We start from the raw sequence: 23,327 nt of genomic DNA, 5'->3' as shown, positions 1-23,327 counted from the left end.
GAAGACCATCATTGTAATGACTGTAGCACGGAGGGTTGAGCACCGTAAAATTACGCTGTTTGTGATTTCCTACAAGTCACAAAACGTTTGTCCTTGTTAATTCCTAATTTACTTACTATCCCCTATATTATCACTTCCAAATTTTCCTCAGTCTGAACTGTTTAATGAATCTCCTTTCCATGTGTGTTAAATCCATTCAGCTAGTGTTACATACTCAATCACACACTATGCATTTGTTCCCAGTTTTGCCTCGCTTTTCTACCTCTTCCTCTCATTTCCTGCAGTCTATAGCCTGTGCGTTTGCTACGACGATCAGATCGTTGGCATTGTGGGCACGAGCCATGCTTGAGGATCATCATCATCAACAGCGGCTGCCGGCCGAAAGGCGCGGCCCCGACAGCGGTCCTTGGCGCGCCCTTCCCCCGGCGCGGTGGTGGTCGCCGTGGCCCACAGTATCGCAGGGGCCGCACGAAGTGGTGCTCGGGCGCCGCAGCAGCAGCAGCAGCAGCCGCGATGGGGGTGGGGAAGGTGTCCTGCCCGTGGTGCGTGGCGTTGGGCTTTGCCGTCGTCACCGTTGTGGTGCTCGTCAGGCGAAACCAGACGTTCCGCTACTTCTTCCGCTTGACTACCTACTACGTGCTCATGTCGGCGGTGTGCGCGCTGGCATGCGTGCCGTCCGTGTTCAGGCCCTTCGACCCAGCAAACATGGTGTGAGTATATTAATGGATCGACATTATGCGCCTGCCCGCGAGTTTCTCAGCGCCCACCAATGGGCCTCCGAATGGAGGGGGCAACTTTCTCCCCGCGCTGGAGAGTGAAAACGAAAGCGCCCGCTCGAGCGCGTGCATGCCACGTCTATACCGCACGTTTCAGCGACGACAGTCTGATTATTGAAGGTCAGTGCTATATACATGTGCAGTAACTCCACTGCATGGCCCGGTGACTGTTGAAATCACGCGCTGAATGGAGTTTTGACAAACGCGGTACTCGTTTAACGTGAAACCTCTTTCATAACGGTACGGTAAAGGGGGTCGCTTGTGAAACCATTGTAACGAAAACTTGTCATAGCATTATCGCTTGTACAGGGTGTCCCCACTATCATGCACCAAGATTTAAAAATATGCAAATGCCACGTAGCTGGTCAGAAACAAGGTAATGTTGTATGCCGTCGCTTGGAGATGTGTGTGTGTGTGTGTGTGTGTGTGTGTGTGTGTGTGTGTGTGTGTGTGTGTGTGTGTGTGTGTGTGTGTGTGCGTGTGTGCGTGTGTGGTGTGTGTGTGTGTGCGTGCGTGCGTGTGTGTGTGTGTGTGTGTGTGTGTGTGTGTGTGTGTGTGCGTGTGTGCGTGTGTGTGTGTGTGTGTGTGTGTGTGTGTGTGTGTGTGTGTGTGTGTGTGTGTGTGTGTGTGTGTGTGTGTGTGTGTGTGTGTGTGTGTGTGTGTGTGTGTGTGTGTGTGTGTGTGTGTGTGTGTGTGTGTGTGTGTGTGTGTGTGGTGTGTTGTGTGTGTGTGTGTGTGTGTGTGTGTGTGTGTGTGTGTGTGTGTGTCAACGTGCCACATGTTGAAAACTATAAACTATATTTCATCCTAAACCTCGCATGCAGCATGATCAGTCATGGCCTCAGGCGTCTTACGTGGGCCATAGGCGTGGGGGTCGTGCTTCGCCACAGAGAGCGCATACCCAGAGACAGAAGATTCATATTGGTCGTCAACCACCAGTCCAGCCTGGACGTGTTCGGTGAGAGAGAGAACGTGTCCGAGTCGGTCACTTGTGTGTGCCTGCGTGCGAACTGCAGTTATATAGGCTCACAGTGTTTTGTGTAATTCTTAGTATAGACCAGACAAATCATGGACAGTTTACAATTAAGTAACATATACCAGTATTAATGCCTCAATTCCCGAAGAAATGACAGTAAGCGGGAGGAGTCTTACTAAACCTGCGCTAGCTGATTGATTTAATTAGCACTTTGTTACGTGTGTGAAACACCAAAACAACTTAAAAACGTATAAGAATCCCTCAAGTTTCATGTACATCTTTTGTGTAAAGGAAAATAAAGGTATTGAACTGAACATTAAAAATTGCGTATAGCAATCATATTTTTTAGACCCACCAATCAAACTGAAGTACGGAAACGTAATTTTTTTCCCTAAACAGTCACATTGCTAATGGACCCGATAAAGTCAAAGGGGGTCCGATTAAGGCAGTCGCATCCCCTTTTAGCCCTCTTCTAGCGCACATATGTAACCTCATCTCCAGTAAGGGCACAATTTACTTAAAAGCTGCTATAGGATAGCGGTTATACACAAAGTCGAAGGTAATGAAGACTTTAAAAACTACCGGCCAATATGCGTACTGAGCATTTTCACTAACGTATTTCAACGCGTACTGCACAAGAGATTACTCAGGCTTTTTTTTTTTTTTTTAACATGGAAGTAATTTCGCCGCACCAGTTTGGTTTTCAACATGGTAAGCCATCTGAGCTAGCCGTATTGCAAACAATAAGGAACTAATAATGAAAAATATCGAACATAAGTTGTATACAGTACGAATATTCCTTGACCTAAAAAGGCCCTTCTATTCAATCAAGCGTGAAATACCTCTTCAGTAAGCTCTCTTCTTACGGAATTCGAGGGGGTGGGCTGAACCTGATTAGAAGCTGCCTCCAAAATTGCAAGCAATATGTTACATCAGGTTCATAATTGTCCAAGCTAATGTTAGTAACTACAAGTGCACCACATCCACAAGGCTCTATTTTAGAGCCACTTTTGTTTTTGCTAGATATAAATGATATCATTAGCATTGCACTAACGGAAAATAATACTTTTGTACGCGGATGACACGAGTGTTATTTTTTTATTTTCAGGTGCACAATTATTTAACAAAGAGATAAGGGCAAATAGGTGGTAAATAGTCAAAGCAGCTGGATGTCAACGCGCTTCAACTCAATGTCAGTAAGACAAAGCATGTAATGTTTAGGTGTCGGAACACACGAATCAATAATTATTTTAGTCTTCATTCCTCTCTAATGATAAAATAGAATGCACAAAAAGTGTAAGGTTTTTGGGTATTGTATTTCATGAAAGTTCAACTTGGAATGATCATGTTAACCATTTAAGCCTGGAGTATAGGTGCTTTAGGAAGAATAATACCTGTGTCACACGGGCACATTTGGAAGGCCTTCCAGTCGACGGCCTTCGAAATGCCACAACTCTATCGACTCAAAGGAGTTGTCGCGCTGATACACGGCACTTTTGAAAGGTCGTTGAGAGGTTCAGGCGTTTCTCGCAAAATTGTGTGACGCTGCGGATCTTTATTTTCGTTTTCATATCACCAAAAGTTAAACAACATTAAAACCACTTAAAAGAACTATAATTTCTTTTATGTTTGTTTATACGGCGAGATGGCGGCGATATGACGGCAGCCGGCATCACATGGAGTAGAGGGAGAGTGCACTACACAGCATGGAAGAAGGAATGAACACAAGCACGTCGCTGTTGTCGAGAGTATGTGCAGTTCGCACATATCAAGTGGCAAAAATACTTTTTTGAATAAATAATAACACTCATACATAGTATTTTTAGAGCATTTTGGTTTGATTTGTTCTTTCTAACCGTGAGTGCGAGTACACTGTGAACGAGAGGGCATGTTCGCGCTGTTTCCGCTTCCGTTGCTCAAAGGCCATCGAGATTTCGATAGAGTTGTAGGGTGCTCCGTTGACTCGATAGACTATTGACTCGGCGGCCTTCGAAACCGCCCGTGTAGCACCTCGAACTTAACCTTTGAGTCAACGGACTATTGGTTGGAAGGCCTTCCAAACGCCCGTGTGACACGGGTATTAGACATCAAATACCAGTTCAGACCCAGTCAATATTTTAGAGCGCAGCTCTTAGTCGCCTGTTCCTGCGGCGAGCGTCGGCGTTGTCACTCGTAACCAAGCGAACAGCGAAGGATGAAAGCAAACGCGGAGCGCGGCGGGGAATGAAAGACAGCGATAGCGAAGAGAGCGCGATGAGGAAAGCAGAGGAGGAGGGTGTATGGCGAAAGCGTGAGAGGAAAAGTGTAGTGCCGCGCAAGACCGGCTTTGCGGCGACGATGGCTACGAGATGGCGCCAGAGTAGCGCACGTCGCCTGTATAGAAACAAAGCGCTGCATGAGCGGAGGTCTGTCTGCGGCGGCTGCTGTGAATGGCGCCCATGCGTCACCCACGCGCCGCCTCTCGCGATTAGCGAGGCATTCGCGCCACACTTCGCTCCGTTTTCAACGTGCCGCAAGAGACAGATTGTCGGCACCAGTCAATATATCCCGAAATGAAAACACGTATACAGCTCAAATTTCGCATTAGGGAGTATCATAATCGTCGGTGAATTTTTCTATTCATACAATCACAGATAGTATATTGTATTCTCATATGCGGCATTCCACCATGGCAGAATCCATCATGGTGGCTAAGTGGAGGCCGCCGTGGCCGGGATCCGGTCCCGCGATCTCGTGTTTAGCAGCCCAACACCATAGCTAGCCACTTTGCAACCATGGCGGGTTAGAGACGTTGCAAAAGCAGTCTATATATCCGCGCCTTGGAAAGTTTCAGGAACGCTGACTGTATTAGGGAGTTGCGTGATCGTTACAAATTGTGGTTAGTGAGCAAACTGCACACGTGCAGACTCGTGACACACACACACACACACACACACACACACACACACACACACACACTATATATATATATATATATATATATATATAGTATATCACAAGGAGCTAACAACGACACCAAACGACAGCATAGGGGAAATTATGTACAGTGCTTAATTGAATTAAAGAAATGATAAATGGAAATGAATGTGGATGAAAATATAACTGGCGTCAGGTGGGATGCGAACCCACGCCTTTGCATTACGCGTGCCATGCTCGTAACAACTAAGCTACCGCGATGCCGTTTTCCCATCCACTTTCTGGGCACGTATTTATCTTTATCTACTAGAACTAACCCTGGGAGGTTTAGCCAGCGCCACTCACGACCTCAATTCAATGAAGAACTGCAGATAATTTCCCCTATGCTGTCCATGGTGTCATTGTTTGTTAGCTCCTTATGATATGACTGTATATGTATATATATATATATATATATATATATGCTGAGATAATAAAGAGATCTCCAAAATTTTTAAAACACTTACCGCATAATAAACAGAGTTTTCAGCTCAAAAATGTATGTCACCGATTGCCAAAACTAAGAACAAATTATGGTAGACAGTGCCTAAACTATTTAATCACTGCTTTCTTGAATGATAGCAGAAGTATTGAAACGGAAATTCACCAAGCAAAGTCCATGAGACACTTCGGAAAGCTACATTACAGAATTACGTTAATGGACCAATCCTTCTCCTGTTAATGTTTTCTGTCAGGGCTTAGGCAATATAACAAGTGACACAATGGCCTTTTTCATTTTTTTTTTTCATTTTCATGCCAAGCTCTACTTTACTTGTGTATTGAGTTTACGTAACAAATATATGGTTGAAATTGGTCTACTCACCAATCGTGCCCAGTTTGTAACAACTAACAACATGGACTCCTCAGTCTCATTCCCTCATTCTCAGGTTACCTCAGGTGTACCACAGGGCTCCGTAATAAGTCCTCTGTCTTTCTAATTTTCTTTAATGACTGGCCCACAAACATAAAGTCTTCTATCAGTCTTTTTGCCGATGACTGCGTCATTTATAGGCAAATTAGCAGTGACTTAGATTCTGCCATCCTGCAGTCTTATATTAACCGGGATTATGAGTGGTGCTAGTTATAGAACATGATATCTAATATTAACAAATGCAAATCTATGCGGGTTTGTTGACAACCTATCAAGCACCCAACATATCACGTTGACAACACTGATTTGGAATCTGGGTACTCATATACAAGTACCTTGGTGTGCACATCTCGTACAAGTTGGCTTGGTAAACACACTGATTATATCACAATGCCAGTAGTATGTTAGCAGTACTTAAAGTGTGCTTAAAAATGCTTAAAGCAGTGGGGCGGGGGGGGGGGGTGCAGTCCCTCTCCATTATTTAAATAGGGGCTCACCTCCCCCCCCCCCTGGGCAGGTCAACTGCAGCACCCATTCGATAAGCGCTGGAAATGATTTTATTACCAGTGTTGCCTTTTTGGGGCAATTCAAATGTTCAATTTGTTTCTAATAATGTTTTCATCGCGAATAATCGGGATATATATATATATATATATATATATATATATATATATATATATGAGCGAGTGTGAGTGTGCGCGCGCTATACTGGTCTCCAATCACTCATAGCTGACTTAGAGGCGGTACAAAACCGTGCATCACGTTTCATTCCTTCAACTATCATCGCACCGCTAATGTTACAGCTCTGACGGACACATTTTCCTTACCCACCCTTTCTCATCGTAAAAAAAAAAAATGTTCCGCCTTAGTTTATTTCGCCCCATAAGGTTTATCATAACAATTCATGCCTTAAGGATAGGCTACTAACAAAACTTCATCCTAAAGCTCCATACGCATTGATCACTATCAAAAGTAGGTAGTCCATTTTCAAACACTAAATGTTATCATGATTCATTTATTCCCAGTACATGTTCGCGTTGAGATCACCTTCCACTGAATGTTGTCGCCATTAGAAATATTAATGTTTTTATACGTGCTGCTACGAACCGGCTTTGTGAACAATTACCTAACTGTTGCATAATTACTGTTATGGTTGTCAATTGTATTCTATTGTTTCTACTGTTGCTGCTGTTTTATTGTATTTATTAACAATGTACCTACTCACCTCTCTAATGTCCTAGGCTCTTGAGAGTAATGGAATAAATATTGGGTTTTCTTTGCTAAATTGATTGCACGCATAGAATGTTGTTTAGTTATGCGATGCCTCTTGAACTCATTTTACCTCTTTGAAAAGGAATTTTCTGTTTGTTGTTTATGTACTTCTTCCCGAGATACTTAAGTTGAGTTTGCTAGAGCGCGTGAACATTGATATTCCTTATTAATTTTTTTTTTAATTTGCGACACGATGATATGATGTTACCGTTGTTGCTCGAGTGTACGAAATATTAAGGACAGGTACCTAGTCAGGCGCATACATGTACTTGTAGTCCCTGGCTTTGCTTGGTTTCTTTTTCCTTTGTCGCATTGTTGTCTTTCTTGAAAATAAGTGTGAAACGAATACTTTGACGAAAAGGGAAAGGGAAACCGAAATAAACTGAAACTGAAGACGTTTTGTTGACAGTTGACTCGATCCACGCTTACTGTAGTCATCGCGGCCGCATGGCGGCCCTTGGCACCGTGCTGCAGCCCAATTTGCGTGCCATGAGTGCTGGAAAAAGAAGATACCGCGCAGAAAAAGAGGATAACGCGCCAGGGGTATACATACTTTCTTTCTTTCTGTCTTTCTTTCTTCTTTCTTTCTTTCTTTCTTTCTTTCTTTCTTTCTTTCTTTCTTTCTTTCTTTCTTTCTTTCTTTTTCCAAGTTTGCGCGTCATGAAACACAGCAGCCAGTCACTGATGTATACTTGACTCATTCAGTCTTTTGAGTGCTGCAAACTCATCTCGCAAGAGTAAAGACTTGTACAGTATTTAACTCCGTTTTCGATAGTACTCGTTGACTATACTCACGGTATACTCACGGTGAAAATGCCGAAATGCAGGGCTGCTGCACTTTTGGCGCGAATTCCATCCATGCGTGCCTGTCATGAAGCGTGAGCTGCTCTACACGGGCCCGCTGGGGTTGGCGTGCTACTTGGCCGGCTCCGTTTTCCTAGATCGTGGCAATTCGCAGCAGAGCCGCCGAGCGCTCAACGAACGCCTTGAGGATATCAAGAACGGCAAGGTGCGCGCACAAATATAGATATATGTGACGCTCATGGCGTGGCAGCCGTTCGACGGTAAAGGACAACGTGACGGGAACGAACCACAATCTTACTTGGGCAAACCATGTGCCCGCTACACATATCAAGAGCTCTGCAGCAGCGACATAGTGAAGGCATGGTCTGCGGTCATCGGATCGAATTTCGAGGCCTCTGCATTTAATGGCGTCATCGTGCCATGAGAAAAAAAAATGCCTAGATACCACAGTGTCAGTCTTGCTGTCTCAAGGCGCGGTCCTCGGTCAATGGTAATAAAACGCCAACCGTATAACCGAAAAACTCAGTTTCGCCTGACAGGCGCAGCATTGATTGCGATAGCAAATTATTAGACAGCTATATACGAAGTAAGGTTAGTCGTTTTATCAGCTGCATAAACTGCCGTAAACATTGGCCCAGTAACTAAATTAACAAGTACGTTGTCACGCGCGCACAGGCAAACACGAACACATCTCGCTCCATAACCGCGAGAACTGGCTGTCAGAACGTTGGCATGATGAATAGCGGCAGCAGCGGCTAGCGAATTCCCCTTCGTGCTGCCTCTCGCTCCAACGCAAACTAGGCGCGCTAGAACACAGCGCACAAGAAGCCATCAGCTAGATCCGGCCGGCTAGCCTTTGAACCGAGCGCAGATTGCCTCCAAGATAGGACACGCATCGCCGCAGCCGGAGTGAAAGAGCAGATGCGAACTAACTTTATACGGAACATCACGGCGACGCAGACGGCGGCGACGACGGCAGAAATTCGCCTGGAGTGTCCATTTGATTGCTATCACAATAATAACATCAACCGTGAGCACCATGTCGTGACATATAGAGCTTCGGTGCAGGTAGGTCGTCGCTCCACTGGTATAGGCTTCGTCTGAGCAACTGCGCACAACAGTCTGTCGGAATGCGAAAAAGCTAAGGTACTCGGCTGCCTACACATGCTATATAAGGCCCTGAACTATTGAATGCGGGGCTTATACGCAGTGTGCCTCTTGACTCTATAGGCTGCGTGATTAGGCCGCGAAACATGAGAAGCATTGTTAACAGGCACTTTGCGGTAAGCTGTTCTGTCGCATTCCGTTTGGGGTCTTTTCAATAATAACAAAAAGAAAAAAAATATGTGTCCGATGGTGGCATTCGAACCAGGGTCCTTCAACGCAATAACCGGACGTTCTACCCATGTTAAACGAACTGAGCTCTTGACCCTTACTTGTGCTGCAGGCTGTACATCGAGTTTAATAGCGGAAACAAAAGAGAGTTGAAATGTACTTGACGAACGTCGCTGGTCGCCACAGGACTTACGCCGTTCATTTTGAGTTCCGGTGACGACATGGGTACTGCGCGAGACCGAGTTCAGTGCAGGTCCGAGACGATGCAGCCTCGCACTTCAAGCTCGGCGAGGGCAAAGCATGTTTTTCCGGAGTCTTGAATTGTGAACTGCATGTTCGTCACACCATTTTCGACACGTGGCCAAGTTTTCCCGGGGCCCCGTTCGGAGCACTGCATTATGTTAATTCTAACAGTAATACAGTGATCGGGGGCTTTAGTATACGATTTTTTTTTTACATTCGAACAATCATTTTTTAATATTAATTTTAATTCATTATAAAGTGAGATAGCGCAGCTGTTTCGCCTGTTCAGCAGGTGGATTTTCGGACTAGGTAGAAAATTATTTGCACGATAAAGCGCAACGGCCCAGGTAGATAATTAAAATATTCGCTAGTTAACTTTTCATTATAACATTAGGACGAACGTTGTAATTGCGAAATAGGAGCGGCGCTGTAGTTAAGTCAGGTCCGCTTAACGGAAATACTATAGCGCACGACTTTCGAGATATCCGTCCTTCAAAAGCGCAACGAAATACATCGATTCTAAGCTCATTTCAGCAGTCCGGCACGATGTTAACTGGAGCGCCAATGCTATTACTTAGAAGACTTTGAGGACGGATATCCCGAAAGTGTAATGCCATTCATATAGTGATTTCTGCTGTGTGGGCATGACTTCGCTGCTGCTCGGCCTCAATCTGGCAAACAGCATGTTTTCTGAAGTGAATAATAAAAAGAAAGTTAATGAATATTCTTAGTTACCTGGACATGGAGATGTGTCGTGCAAGTAATGACCACCTCTTCCGTATCTGCCTGAAAAGGCGGAACCACCCCATCTGTCACGAGCGATTTACAATTTGTTTTTCGAACTTAAAAAAAAATTAAAATGTATATTCAGTACCATTACCACTGGCTTTCACGGCGTTTTGAGTTATAAAGCGTCGAGTTTTGTAGTATCCATGCTTGAATATTAACTAGATGATTTGTTTTGTAACTCTGCTGTTTAAAAACGCTTTAGTTAGCCACGCCTAATACTAGAACCCACGTCGTTGAGTATAACGCATTGTGTTACTCTATTGTTGATGTAAACACGATGCTTACTAATCATGTAAATAGCGATCTAATTTTTATTTTAGACTGATATTTACATTATGCTTATGAGCAATTATCGTGGTAATATTTGTATCCCCTGACCTCTTGATGAATTTTTTGTCCTTGAGGGTACTTCAATAAATAAATAAATAAATAAATAAATAAATAAATAAATAAATAAATAAATAAATAAATAAATATTCAGCGACTCCTCTGCAGGCGCTGAACTGATTTACTGCGGCAGCAGCCAGCTCTCACGGGTGGCACCGCAATCTTCTGAAGAACAACTTCTTTGCGATGCACACAACGTCGTCCTCGTCCGCTGCTATACGTATATATTTTGCCTGTTGTAGCCTCAGAAATGCGCACAAACGCCGCCAACCACAGAGTGTGCGTGAGGCGCAAAACTTTAAACAAATTACCAAGAGAGAATGTTGCGCAATAAGTTGTCGTTGTCAAGTATGTGTAAGGATTAGGAAGGAAGGAAACTGCTGCTGTAACTGCCTTGTTCGAGGGAATGACACGTGAGCGGCGGCCACCAGAAGGGGACAGCTTAAATATAGGATTACAGGACAGGAGACAAAATAGCTGAAAGGACCAAGGAGGAAATAAGTTTCTGTATGCAAGGTTCTCGAGTATGAGTCACATCTTTAAAAATAATTCACGTGTTTCGCCCAGCATGTAGAGTTTGTGACGCGGCCCCACACACCGTCGCTGAAGTCACCGTTTGTAGAGCAGCCAAGGCGCGGGACCCGACTGCTTTATATATATATATATATATATATATATATATATATATATATATATATATATTTTAATTCTGTAAAGCGTAATTTTGAACACCCGGTATACTGTGTGACTCAATATGTCGCGCTATTATATATAAATCCTGTTTGCTGGGGCTCACAGTGTCTGCAGCCCGAGCAGCACTGCGGCGGGGGTGGGAAAGATTTAGGTGCACGTTAAAGAACCCCAGGTGGTCCAAATTTCCGGAGTCTCCCACTACGGCGTGCCTCATAATCAGATCGTGGTTTCGGCACGTAAAACCCCATAATTTTTTATAAAACAGCATTTTGTTAAAAAAGTAAGTGGAACAACAGTGCATTTTTACGGCGAGTTTGATGGCGCATATCTCGAAACTGGTGTCATTCTGGAAATGCATTCCAAGTGGATACGCCTGACAAGCTCACCGGCTACAATTCGTAAATTGCAATATGTGTCGTAAAGTAATTAACTAAAAAGTTAATTAGGAAATGTTTGTTCATTAGTTGAACATGTGTTTCGATTTCTCGTGCTACTAATGTCCGCCTCATCGAATAACCCAGCTCAACGATAAGAATTATGCTATCTGCTACAGGCGCGATTTTTAAAAATTCTGTAAAGCGTAATTTTGAACACCCGGTATACTGTGTGACTCAATATGTGGCGCTATTATATATAAATCTTGTTAGCTGGGGCTCACAGTGTCGGCAGCCCGAGCAGCACTGCGGCGGTGGTGTGAAAAGTTATCTTCGCCCTTTGGCGAGGGTGAATAAGATGGGGAGGGTGGTCTGACGGAGAGGACGGACGGACACAACACGCTCAGCTTCGAGCCATTGGCTGCTGTCGCAGTAACAAGTGGCTGGCATCGATGTAACTCGCCTAGTTATCAATCCAGTACAAGTGGCTTGCATATTCTACGGAGCTTGCGACCACGCACTCTGCACACTCCGAGGATTGATTTGCACATGCACACGCGCACAGGCGAGCTTCCTGTTGTTTCCCGAAGGGACTCGGAACGCAGAACCCAAGATGCTGCCATTCAAGAAAGGCGCATTCCACATGGCAGTGAACAGCCAGGTGAGCGCTCAAGTGTCTCGTACGTATAGCCTAACGAGTAACCATACAGGGTTACTGGTTAGGTTATAGCAGCGTATTGGTTAGGTGGCGCCAGGAAGCAGCGCCGATAAGCGCGGCCCTGCAGTGTCAGCTGCGTTCAACACTGGGATGGTGCCCTCCCACGACTCCGGCGCGCTTCACCATCAAGGGCAACCTCCCCCCCCCCCCCCCCCTCCCCCTTAAGTTTCTATGGGTCGTCTCGAAAGGAGCAACGCGAGAGGCGACATTTCTAGATTTTAGTTATAGGTGTAATAGTTTAGTTTTAAGTAAGCCATGCGCCCCGCACAATTTTGTCGTGCAATAGGAGTAGCACAATTGAGCGAATTTCGCCTGTGTTTGGCGCTCATTGGCCATAGTTGCCCTTGCGCCATAAAAATCTACTAGTAACTATAGTTGAGCGAACTTATACAGCGTTCAAGAGGGGTCCAACTTTACTTATGCAACATGTAAACGTAATTTCATCAATGATAATTTCTCGTCTGTTGTCGCCGTGGTGTGTTCATAAAAATTAAACATGCTAAATATGGGTGTGCGCTGTTGCGTGATCTCGCCAATTCAAATATGTTGTGCAGGCTCGCGTGCACAGTAATTTCGCGCTCGCTGTAAGCGCATGTTTTGCCTCCCAGGATGTATACGTTGAGCTTGCGCCCCCGAAGCGGTAAGTTTACATAGCCATGCATGTTTTTGTTTACATTTGGTGCACGTAGCGAAGCAATCGACCTTGGCGAAGCGCTGAAAGGATCATTGCGCTGAATGGCCTCTTCGCAGAAGTTGATTAAGAGAAAGCGCTATGTAGAATTACTGACAGGAAACGTGTAGCGCTTGACGCCAGGTACGTTTCATAGTATTTGTGGTGGACCGGCCTGCAACATTGTGGGCGTTTGCGCACCCTCCTTCGTCATATATGACTATTCAAATTCTGCCAGAACATATCACTACGCTCTCTTTCCGAAAAAGGAACGTTTCGACACCATGGCGTGCTTCCCAATTAAGTGACGTGTCCGCGTTTCCTTGCATGAGGCGAACGAGCGCCCACCTTCCCTGTGTATCCGTGCCGTTGCGACAGATGGCGCGCGGGTCGCTGGCAAACATGGCACACTCTTCTGCTCGGAGCCTTCTGCGCCACATGTCAGAGTGCGAGTGTCTCGGAAAATCTCTCCTTCCCACTCATCGCGTACACGAACCCTATGTCATATTGTCATTACTTGACATGATGGCCCAGCTATACGATGGTGTTCTGCTGCTGAGCACGGGACCAAGTCATGGGTTCAACTACTGGTGACCAAAATGAATCCTGAGCCCTCCACTAGGGCGTCCCTAGCAGTCAATCAAAGACTGCACTGATTGAGATTTTTTACTATACACTGGTTGATCATATAGCCCTGGGCGGTGTAATCGTGGGATGTTAAAATCCATCAATCAATCCAAACAATCCTACGGCCCTTATGAGATTGATCAAAATATTATACTAGCCAATGTGTTAAATTAAATAAATAAATAAACCAGCAGTTTTTGATTGACTTACCTGCTGTAGGTGTTGCTTAGAATAGCGGAACTAGAGCACCAGACATGCAACTGTGGGAAGCTCGGCAGTTGGCGCCAGTACGGTCCCTATAGACTATACTGGCTATATTCTAGGGACCGTAGTGCCAGTTCAAGCAACATGCGCTTGCCAACGACCCAATTATTCCTCTGTATTTATATGTTCTACATGGAGATAGGTGCACTACTGAAACGACTGGCTGCTACTCGAGGTCCTAGCTTTCCACAAAATTAAAAAAATAAAATAAAAAATGGCAAGGTTGCCCTTGTCTTTCCTGTTAATAATCCATCGCTTTCTGCCAAATGAATGAAAGTCGAAATTTCAAAGAATGCTGTGTCGCTGTAAAACTGATTTAGTGTTGCTCTCAAGTGTCCCTTTCACTCTTCCATGAACACATGTTTATTTCGGGAGCAAAACCTACAATGTTCTTGAAGAAATGGTGAACATATGGTAGAAAAATCATCTTCACACAAGAAAACAAAAATGTTCCCCCTTTGCAGACACTAGAGTTTAGCTGTAACTTTATAAGGTGGTGCAGCCTTTCATCTCTATAGCACGCCACGAACTTGCTACAGCGCATACAGTGTGTTATCCGACGGTACCAAAACTCAGTAAGGACAGAACTTATATTTCTTTACATAAAAAAATTTCACGTCTAGCGTGTATCGCGCGATGTAGAAGGCTATCGTGGTCAAAAAACAAAAAAAAAGTTGCCACACGTGACAACGGATTCGCCGGCGCTTTTGTGTAGCGGACGCGTATGTAAAGGGCTCACGCGCTTCAAGAACAATAAAGTCAAGAAACTATGGTCTGTGACAACCATGTAAGTAAGTGCTAAAGAACTACAGTCAATGTTACTTGGTAGCACAGTAAAAAAGGAATATGAGCGAAATTCGGTTCACTGTGGAGAAGGAGAAGGAAAATCAACAGCGCGTAATTTCGACAAAATTAAAAAAATTAAGAGAAATCTTGTTTCCTGTTAATCAAATTCAGTAATGAGAAAAAAAAAGGACAAACCCATTAATTTCTTTTTTTTTTCACGGTTCGAATACCCTTTGTAAGAATGCATGGTTCGTGAGAATAAATCAATCTGTTTTATCATGCGCATATTCCTATCGCATGCTCTGCGTCTGCGCATAATAGCAACAAAGAAGGAATGCTTTTGAATCTGTTACAGGCCCCAGTACTCCCTTTGGTTCTCAGCAACTACAAATCATTCTTCTGTTCCAAAGAGAGGAAGTTCAATAACGGTGAGTCCGGTGAATCCTATATTCAGCAACAATGGGGACGAATTACAACAAATGATTGAGGACCTTAACCGAGAAAGTGTAAGAGTGGGGTTGAAGATTAATATGCAGAAGACAAAGATAATGTTCAATAGCCTTGCAAGGGAACAAGAATTCAGGATCGCTAGTCAGCCTCTAGAGTCTATAAGGGAGTACGTTTATGTAGGGTAATTACTCGCAGGGGACCCTGATCATGAGAAGGAAATTTACAGAAGAATAAAATTGGGTTGGAGTGAATACGGCAGGCATCGCCAAATCCTGACTGGGAGCTTACCACTGTCGTTGAAAAGAAAAGCATACAATCATTGCATTTTACCGGTGAACATATGGAGCAGAAACTTGAAGGTTAACTAAGCTCAAGAACAAGTTAAGGACCGCGACACGAGCGATGGAACGCAAAATGTTCGGCCTAACGTTAAGAGACAGTAAGAGAGCGGTGTGGATCAGAGAGCAAACGGGGATAGCCGATGTCCTAATTTACATTAAGAGAAAATAAATGGAGCTGGGCAGGCCATGTAATGAGCAGGATGGATAACCGGTGGACCATTATAGTTACAGAATGAATACCAAGAGAAGGGAAGCGCAGTCAAGGACGCAGAAAACTAGGTGAGGTGATGAAGTTATGAAATTTGCAGGTGCAAGTTGGAATCAGCTAGCGCAAGACAGGGGTAATCGGAGATCGCAGGGAGAGGCCTTCGTCCTGCAGTGGACATAAATATAGGCTGCTGATGATGATGATGCGTCCTTAGCACGCTGAGGCTTGATGATGACGTGTATGTGGTTTAATGACGCAAGAGCCAGGTCTGGCCAAAGAGCGCCAAGCAGGTGATCATGAATTTTCAATGTAGCAATGAACAGCGAAGGTATACGTGTAACATATGGCTGTATAGTGGCCTAAAAACGTTCGCTGTAAAAGTCGTAAAATACATATGAAATAAAACTATGACAATGACACGTCAGGTGTGCTTTGAACATAAATAATATGCTTCGAAAGGATGGTATACAAAAATATGTCAGTGTCAGTAGCACTATACTGCCTTACCCGAACCCTTGAACGCAAGGGCCTCAAGCCAAGTGTGTACAAAGCGGTGCTGTCGCAACAGCAACCTCTGGTGAGAGGATGTGCTTCGCATCTTTTAGGCTAATAAGTTGCAATGTACCAACGTAATGGAAAAAAGCACGCTGACGGGTTTTGTATAGAAGTGCCTGTGGAATCATTGTAACGCGCAGATTGCCATGAAGAGCATCATTATCAGACTACTATATCGTCACGTAGTAGTGACGATGAAGGAAACAGCAGCAATACTTTGAATGACGAAACTAGCTCTTTATTGGGCGAACTTGTGCCCACAAAAATAGGCTACACTCAAAGAAAAACGATAGCGGCGAATACAGTCGGCGGTCGTCGGAAATTTGAGCGTCGGCTTTTATACGAGTTAATGAGTCATCGAAGATTCCAGAGTAATCGCTGGTGCCCGCGTGTTTTCCAGAAAGTTCTACACAATTCGCGTCGCTTATACATGCAATCAGATTACCCAAGGTTCGGTGACAACAGACAATGGATAGAACCATCGATAACATTCGATAAACTTCCAACACATGCAGGCGCGTCCTGCGCTGAGCGATAACACTTGTTAGACGGTGAAACGCGGTCACCCGAGAAAGATAAACAAGTATACGTGTCAATATTTATTTATTATTTACTGTTTTATTAAATACGAAGTTATTGATGCAGTAAGTGCAAATATTTTTAAACTCGTTCCATACTTTAACAGTGTCATGCTCTTTGAAGCTACTAAGATGCAAGTCCAAATAGTCAATTACGCTTCCGTCCCTGGCGCGCGTGAAATCTTTGAAAGTAACAACGTTGCGTTGATTAGTTCGGCATTGTTCAAGGAAGCAAGAAAAAGACACCAGCTCATGATCAGAAATCCCCTTTTCAATGGAAACAGAGAACTGTTCGAGGAACCGACTTACAAAGACAAGATGAAGTATTGGTCTTGATCTGCAGGCTTCCACAAGATATCTCCAATGGCCCCTGTCTTGCACCAGCTGACCCCATCTTATCCCTGGAAATTTCCTAATTTCATCACACCGCACCTACTTCTCTGCCGTCTTCGACTGCGCCTCCCTTCTCTTGGCACCCAATATGTAACTAATAGACCACCATCTTCCCTACGCATTACATGGTCTACCCAACTCCATTTGTTCCTCTTAATGTCAACTGGGATATTGGCTACCCCATTTTCTCTCTAATCCACACTGCTGTCTTGCTGTATCTTAAGGTTATTTAACATTTCTAGTTTCATCGCGCGTTTTGCGATCCTTAAATTTATCTTAAGCTTCTTTGTCAACTTTTAGTTTCTACCTCGTATGTTAGTATCGGTAGAATTCTATGATTGTGCAGTTATGTTTACAGTACAGTTATCCGGGGCTTGATTGACTACGCCGTAGGCAGAAGCATATGCAATTTTTCTTAACCACTGGATCTGACCGCCAACACCTGAACGTCAGGACCATCATCAGCTCCCTCTGGGATTTCGTGAGAGAGAGAGAGAAAGAGGTTGCATAGAGGAAAGAGGCGTTGTTTCTGCTTTCCTGCGGGGAACACGGCTCTACGCCTATATATAAGAGGGAGGAGAATGGGAAAGTAAGGGAGAGAATAGATGGAATGGTAGTTGGCAGCACAGTTCCGCGGGCATTGGTGCCTAGGCGGGCCCCTAGAGTGAGCACGACAGCCTGATTACCTCCAGGAACTCTAGGAGAGCACTGAAGAACAGGTGGCGCTGACTCCGGGGAAAGAGCAAGTCCGCAGAAGAGGCAGCAGGCAGGTCCAGGCGCCGGAGCGAGCAGGTCAGCTGTGCAGACTGTGCGGGAAATGAGCACAGGAGGTGCTTGTCCTGCCTTGCTGAACTTTCTGGTGGCAGTCCAGCAGCAATCGACTTGGAGGCGTAGGAGGAGATATCGCTCTCTCCTTGTGTCTTTTTCTGAGGGAACAGGCAGGGAGGCTTCCCACTGGCGAGCGATTATAAGGGTCAGGGTGGCATGCAGTGAACAGCCGCCGCAGAGTGTTCCCAGAGAAGTCAAAAGCCGGTGCTGATGGGAGCCGAGTGGTATGTCCTTTTAGCCAGGCCATCCGCCTTCTCATACCCCGAAATCCCTGCTTGGGAAGAGAGCCAATGAAGAGAGAGGTCGACACCACTGTCCCGGAGAGCACGCAATTGATGTCAACAGCAGGCCAATAACGCTGTGATCAGCCTTCTCTGGGTCCAAGAAGGCCTGTAGAGCAGGGCGAGAGTCGCAGAGGACCGATACTGGGAGCAGGGAGGTCCTCTAGCAGCAAGTCCTCTGGCAGGTGTAGCTGGGCTTTCTCAGCGGCGGTAGAACCGTAACATAAATTTAGGGGGGAAATTTAAATTAAATTATGGGTTTTACGTGCCAAAACCAGTTCTGATTATGAGGCACGCCGTAGTGGGGGACTCCGGAAATTTGGACCACCTGGGGTTCTTTAACGTGCACCTAAATCTAAGTACACGGGTGTTTTCGCATTTCGCCCCCATCGAAATGCGGCCGCCGTGGCCGGGATTCGATCCCGCGACCTCGTGCTCAGCAGCCCAACACCATAGCCACTGAGCAACCACGGCGGGTCTAAATTTAGGGAGTCAACACACAATTGCCCTGTGCAGAGCAGGAGTTCGTGAAGGCGTCGGAGCTTGGCAGTGATTCCTTTCCTCGCTCACGCCCGTGCGCCATGTGCGTCCCTTGTAATAAATATTTAATGTAGATAAATGCATCTGTATCGTGCACGCACAAGCACGCACGCACACGCACATGCGCCCATACACGCGCCCAGGAACGCGCAGGCACACGCACGCACAGAGAGAGAGAGAGAGAGAGAGAGAGAGAGACAGACAAACAGACGAAAGGACAGGTGGCAATCCCATGCGGTACGGATCAGGCGAGACAAAGCACTTATGCGTAGTCATCACTTCTGCGCTCTTGTGTTTTATGAATTTCCATAGTGCACCTAATAGCGGTTATAGAAACATGTCCTGTATTATGTGAAGCTTGTGCATCTGTGTGTGATGTTCGCGCAGCACTTGCACAACGTTTCAACTGGCGCGTGCAGGCACTGTGAAGCTGACCGTGCTGCCTGTAGTCAGCACCGACGGCATGACCACGGACGACGTGACGGACCTGACAAAGCGCATCCAAAGCATGATGCAGGATGAGCTGGACCGGCAGCAAGCCGAACTGGAGGAGGCGCGGCAACTGGTGCCCGCCTCCGCCGGGGTCGAGAGCGCCATTGTCAGCGACATGCGCTTGGCCACCTCAGCGACGAGCGAGTCGGCGGTCGCCAATAAAGAACGACTCCGAGATGGCCGAAGGACCTGCCGCATCAAACGATCGATATAACTGTGCCCAGCCACCACGCGTGTCACGGAAAACGGAGGTCTTGAACGACCACACCAGCTGGGACATGGTGCGAGAACATGACCAAATTAAGTAAGGGCGCGCGGGTAATAAACGCGGGTGATTATGCTAGAACGGTGCATTTTTGTCTGTGGCCAACAAAACTCTCTCTTCGCAGAGACATTGTGTGTGCCGAGGAGCAAAACAACGAAACGAAGCAACATGCAGCAGTCATCTGCATCTCTCTGTGAAGCACTGTCTGGTCTGGCATGGTATTCTTGAACGATCAATTTCGGGGGTACGATCACTTTCGCGAGATTTCGCGTGTCTTGGCACCGGACGCGTCTGCGTCTGCGGCCAATTAACAGTTCCTCGCACTGTGACAAATGGCACTGTGGGTTGTTCACCGGCTATTGCGGCCGAGATAGTGTGCGAGTAATGCTGTCAGCCGTAGACGCCGACGCGTCCGGTGCCGAGACACGCGAAATCTGGCGAAAGTGATCGTACTGCCGAAATTGATCGTTCGCGAATGCAGCCTCTGGTTGTAGTCTCACATCGATCGCAAGGTTAACACAGCGAACGAACGACGGGCGTTCAAGCACGTGTCTGCGATCTTGTTCGTGTCCAGAAAACACGAAACTCCTGAAGCCCCTACCTGCCGCTAAAAACATACACACCGAAAGGGAAAAATAGTGATTAGTATACCCCGGGAGCCGCACAAGCAGTGCTAGCATATCGCTGTGCTCGAGAAGGGGCTCCCATGCATACATGCGTATGTATGTATGTATGTATGTATGTATGTATGTATGTATGTATGTATGTATGTATGTATGTATGTATGTATGTATGTATGTAGTATGTATGTATGTATGTATGTATGTATGTATGTATGTATGTATGTATGTATGTATGTATGTATGTATGTATGTATGTATGTATGTATGTATGTATGTATGTATGTATGTATGTATGTATGTATGTATGTATGTATGTATGTATGTATGTATAAGTGCAAAGGGAATAACAAATAAGCTAATCCGAAAGTTTAGCCAACACCCGTTATTAGTCAGGCCATCCCTCTATGCATATACGTTCCTTTCCCTATCTAGAAAGGGCTCATTTTCGCAGGATAGCCCCTCCCTCCATTATCTTTACATTTAGGTGACCGGCTGCTGCGACGAGGCATATGCGATGGAGAGGGGGCGTGCTGCTTTCAACCCTGGATGGGCGAGATGGACCGGGCAGATTCTTCCACGGTTGCTTGCGGAGAGGCGGTTGCCAATCCGCCACCACCTGCCTTTCCACCACCTGCCGCCTGCCGTGCTGTGCCATTAGCCTGCCCAGCTCATACAGAATAAAGATTTTTAGATTTTGTGTGCGCAAACTGGCTTGGATACCCAAAGGGATCTTAGCGTACGCAAAACGCTATGCCCTGTTTGCGTGCTTTTGTACTCTTTGGGAGTTCTCTTGTATACTTTTCCGCGTTCTTTTTCAAGCCCGGCAGATTGCGTCCGCTAACCTTGCGCACGCAAAACCTAAATGCCCCTAATGTATCCTTCTCCTTCAACCACAAAAGTGATCATGTCTTCCTCCAAAAGGTCACCCCGCATCGTGGGAAACTCTTCGCGGAGCGTGACCGTCTCAACGTCCGCTGTCAGTGCAGGTGCCTCTACGGCTTCATCACCTGCCGGCAAGTCCGCGGTCAACTCCTCGAGACCTCCAATTGGGGGTGGGACACCTTGCCAAATTCATCCTGCACGTCAGCTGTCTAAATCACGCGCTTCTGACGCTTGGCTGCAGGGGCAGTTGAACATAACGACCGTTGAGCTGCCTTCGTCTGGTCTGCATTCGTAGGCACTTTTTTGCTTGGGCTCAGACAAGGGTTGCTTTCTTGCGGTAGAGTATCCAGAGCACCATGATGAGTTGGCACGACAGCCGCAGGGAGAAGCGCAGTGACCTCCGACCAGAGATCCCGTGGAGAAGCTCGTGGAGAAGCTCTTCACTGAGCTTATTATCACATTAAACACGCTTATTAGCATATTAAACAATAGATTATCATGGTTCATGCACATTGCAGATATCTGTGCTCCAGCTTTTCAAAAATTAGTTTTTTTTAAGAGAACGCTCAGGAATGCTCCAGTAAGCACTAAGATTTTAGCGTCTAATTCCTGCGTCACAAGTAAGTTAGAACATGCGTCAAGCCTGTGGAACCCACCCACACCAAAATATATTTTGCAACTCGAGCATGTACAAAGGAAGTCTTGCTGTAAGGTTTATTTTCGTAAAATATAAAAGATTAGATTCCCCATCACAGCTCATGAGGACAAACAATATTGCTACATTGCAAACACGCAGGAAAATTATTCGACTGTTGTTGGTGTACATCTTTCAAAAAATTGGATTACATCTTCCGGATTGGGTGAAACCTTCCACTTCTAGGAGAACAAGACATACAACTGAACATTCACTGACACCAATTTTGCAAGGACCAATTTCTGCGAGCACAGTTTTTTCCCCTAGGGCCATGATAGATTGGAACAAATTACCACCAGTGTGCTTAAATTTAATCATTTTCTGCAAAAGCTACAATCCTTTTATTGCGATAGCAATTATATGGACACTCTGGGAGCATTTCTGCCGTCGCCGTCGTCGTCGTCGTGAGGTTCCGTATAAAGTCCAAGGGCGATAAAATCGTCACCGTGCGCCGTATGCTGTATGTGCGAGTGAAAGCGCGCGAGGGTGAGCCGGCGTTCGCGGCTCAATCTCGTGCACGCAAGGGAGGAAGCGGGAAGGAAGTGCGCCGCCTTCCAGTCTCGCGCAACGCTCCGAAGGGAGGGGGGCGTGTTCTACTCCAGGCGAGTAGTTACGTGTAGGGAAGGAGGGGAGGGGGCTTTCTTAAAGCCCCTTGATAATTCTAAAGTACCGCCACTCTTTGTACTCTGCCGCCGGCGCGCGACCTCCTCGCCTCCTCCTCGCCCCTCGCGAGTCCCCTCCGCGGCAGACGCTCTTGCACCCGTTTTCCTGCACGATGATTGGTCTCCCTGCCGTTGCCCTTGGAAACGAGCGGAGCTTGCGTTTTGCTTTTTCGTTCGCGCCATTTTGCGCCTTAGCTCGGTTGGCTCGGCGTATAGAGAACGTCGCACGCAAACATTGCACGCTGTTTCGTGCACTGTCTGCTAGCGCTATGCCGTGCTGCTGCGCATATAACTGCAGCGAGAAGCGTGATGATGGTTATGCAGTTTTTACGATACCGCAGGGAAAGCGTGATGGCTTGCGCAAGAAACAGTGGCTGCACAACATTGACCAAAAGAACTTTGTTCCGACAAGGAACAGTGTTGTTTGCGAGGTAATTAAGGCACCTTTCTTACTGCTCGTATCAAAGCATCCCCTAATGCTGCATTTTTTTATTCGTCCGGCCTGCTCATTAGCGTTTTTGTTGTGGCAATTTGTACGTTGCATAAAAATGGGGTTCTCAGAATGCTGAATATTCTGCTGGGATTCCATCACCTCGCACGTCGTCAAGTGTTATTCAATCGGAAATGCAACATTGTAGATTCTCCTTTCCATTGAACAAATATACCCGAAGATACAGCCTCTCAATCGCACTTTTCGTGATTGTTAGGATCCGTTGCCTGTTTTACTGAAAATCGGAATAGCAGCTTGTAGAGGAGCTATTTGCAGCTTCGATGTGTGTGTGTCAGTCACTTAAATACAATGAATTCTGGGCCTGAAAAAAATTTGTGGGAAGTATACCCGTGGTATTGCAGGTGTTGAGCGTCAGCTAGTTTAAGGCGAGACACTTAGTTGAATATGTTTCAAGTTGAGCGTTTGAGGTACAGAAAGTAACGTGACCTAATAAAGGCCAGAAGCGAGCCAAATCATGTCCAGCCGTGTATAATAGATTATTAAT

At 45.8% G+C, this 23,327-nt stretch overlaps 1 protein-coding gene across 2 annotated transcripts; it reads left to right on the top strand.

The window, feature by feature from the left end:
• Positions 1–368: 368 nt before the first annotated feature.
• Positions 369–19,543, top strand: LOC119435662 (1-acyl-sn-glycerol-3-phosphate acyltransferase alpha). 2 transcript variants are annotated; one of them, XM_037702404.2, is made up of 6 exons: positions 369–710; positions 1,601–1,734; positions 7,678–7,859; positions 12,041–12,136; positions 14,896–14,968; positions 19,134–19,543. In XM_037702404.2, exons 1-6 carry the CDS (start codon positions 514–516, stop codon positions 19,418–19,420), a joined length of 969 nt encoding a protein of 322 aa, XP_037558332.1. In that variant the 5' UTR covers positions 369–513; the 3' UTR covers positions 19,421–19,543. The 2 variants fall into 2 exon arrangements, with proteins under 2 accessions (XP_037558332.1, XP_049515836.1); XM_049659879.1 differs by lacking the exon at positions 12,041–12,136.
• The last annotated feature ends 3,784 nt before the right edge of the window (positions 19,544–23,327 follow it).

This window comes from Dermacentor silvarum, unplaced genomic scaffold, assembly GCF_013339745.2.
Source record: "Dermacentor silvarum isolate Dsil-2018 unplaced genomic scaffold, BIME_Dsil_1.4 Seq815, whole genome shotgun sequence".
NCBI classification, from domain to species: domain Eukaryota; kingdom Metazoa; phylum Arthropoda; class Arachnida; order Ixodida; family Ixodidae; genus Dermacentor; species Dermacentor silvarum.
The sequence above is the reverse complement of the archived record's forward strand: the minus strand, read 5'-3'. Positions and strand labels throughout refer to the sequence as shown.

Coding starts and splice junctions, on each gene's coding strand:
- LOC119435662 (XM_037702404.2), top strand. CDS start 514: ATGGGGGTGGGGAAGGTGTCCTGCCCGTGGTGCGTGGCGTTGGGCTTT. Junction 1,735..7,677: donor GTCCAGCCTGGACGTGTTCG/GTGAGAGAGAGA, acceptor GCCGAAATGCAG/GGCTGCTGCACTTTTGGCGC. Junction 14,969..19,133: donor AGAGAGGAAGTTCAATAACG/GTGAGTCCGGTG, acceptor TGGCGCGTGCAG/GCACTGTGAAGCTGACCGTG.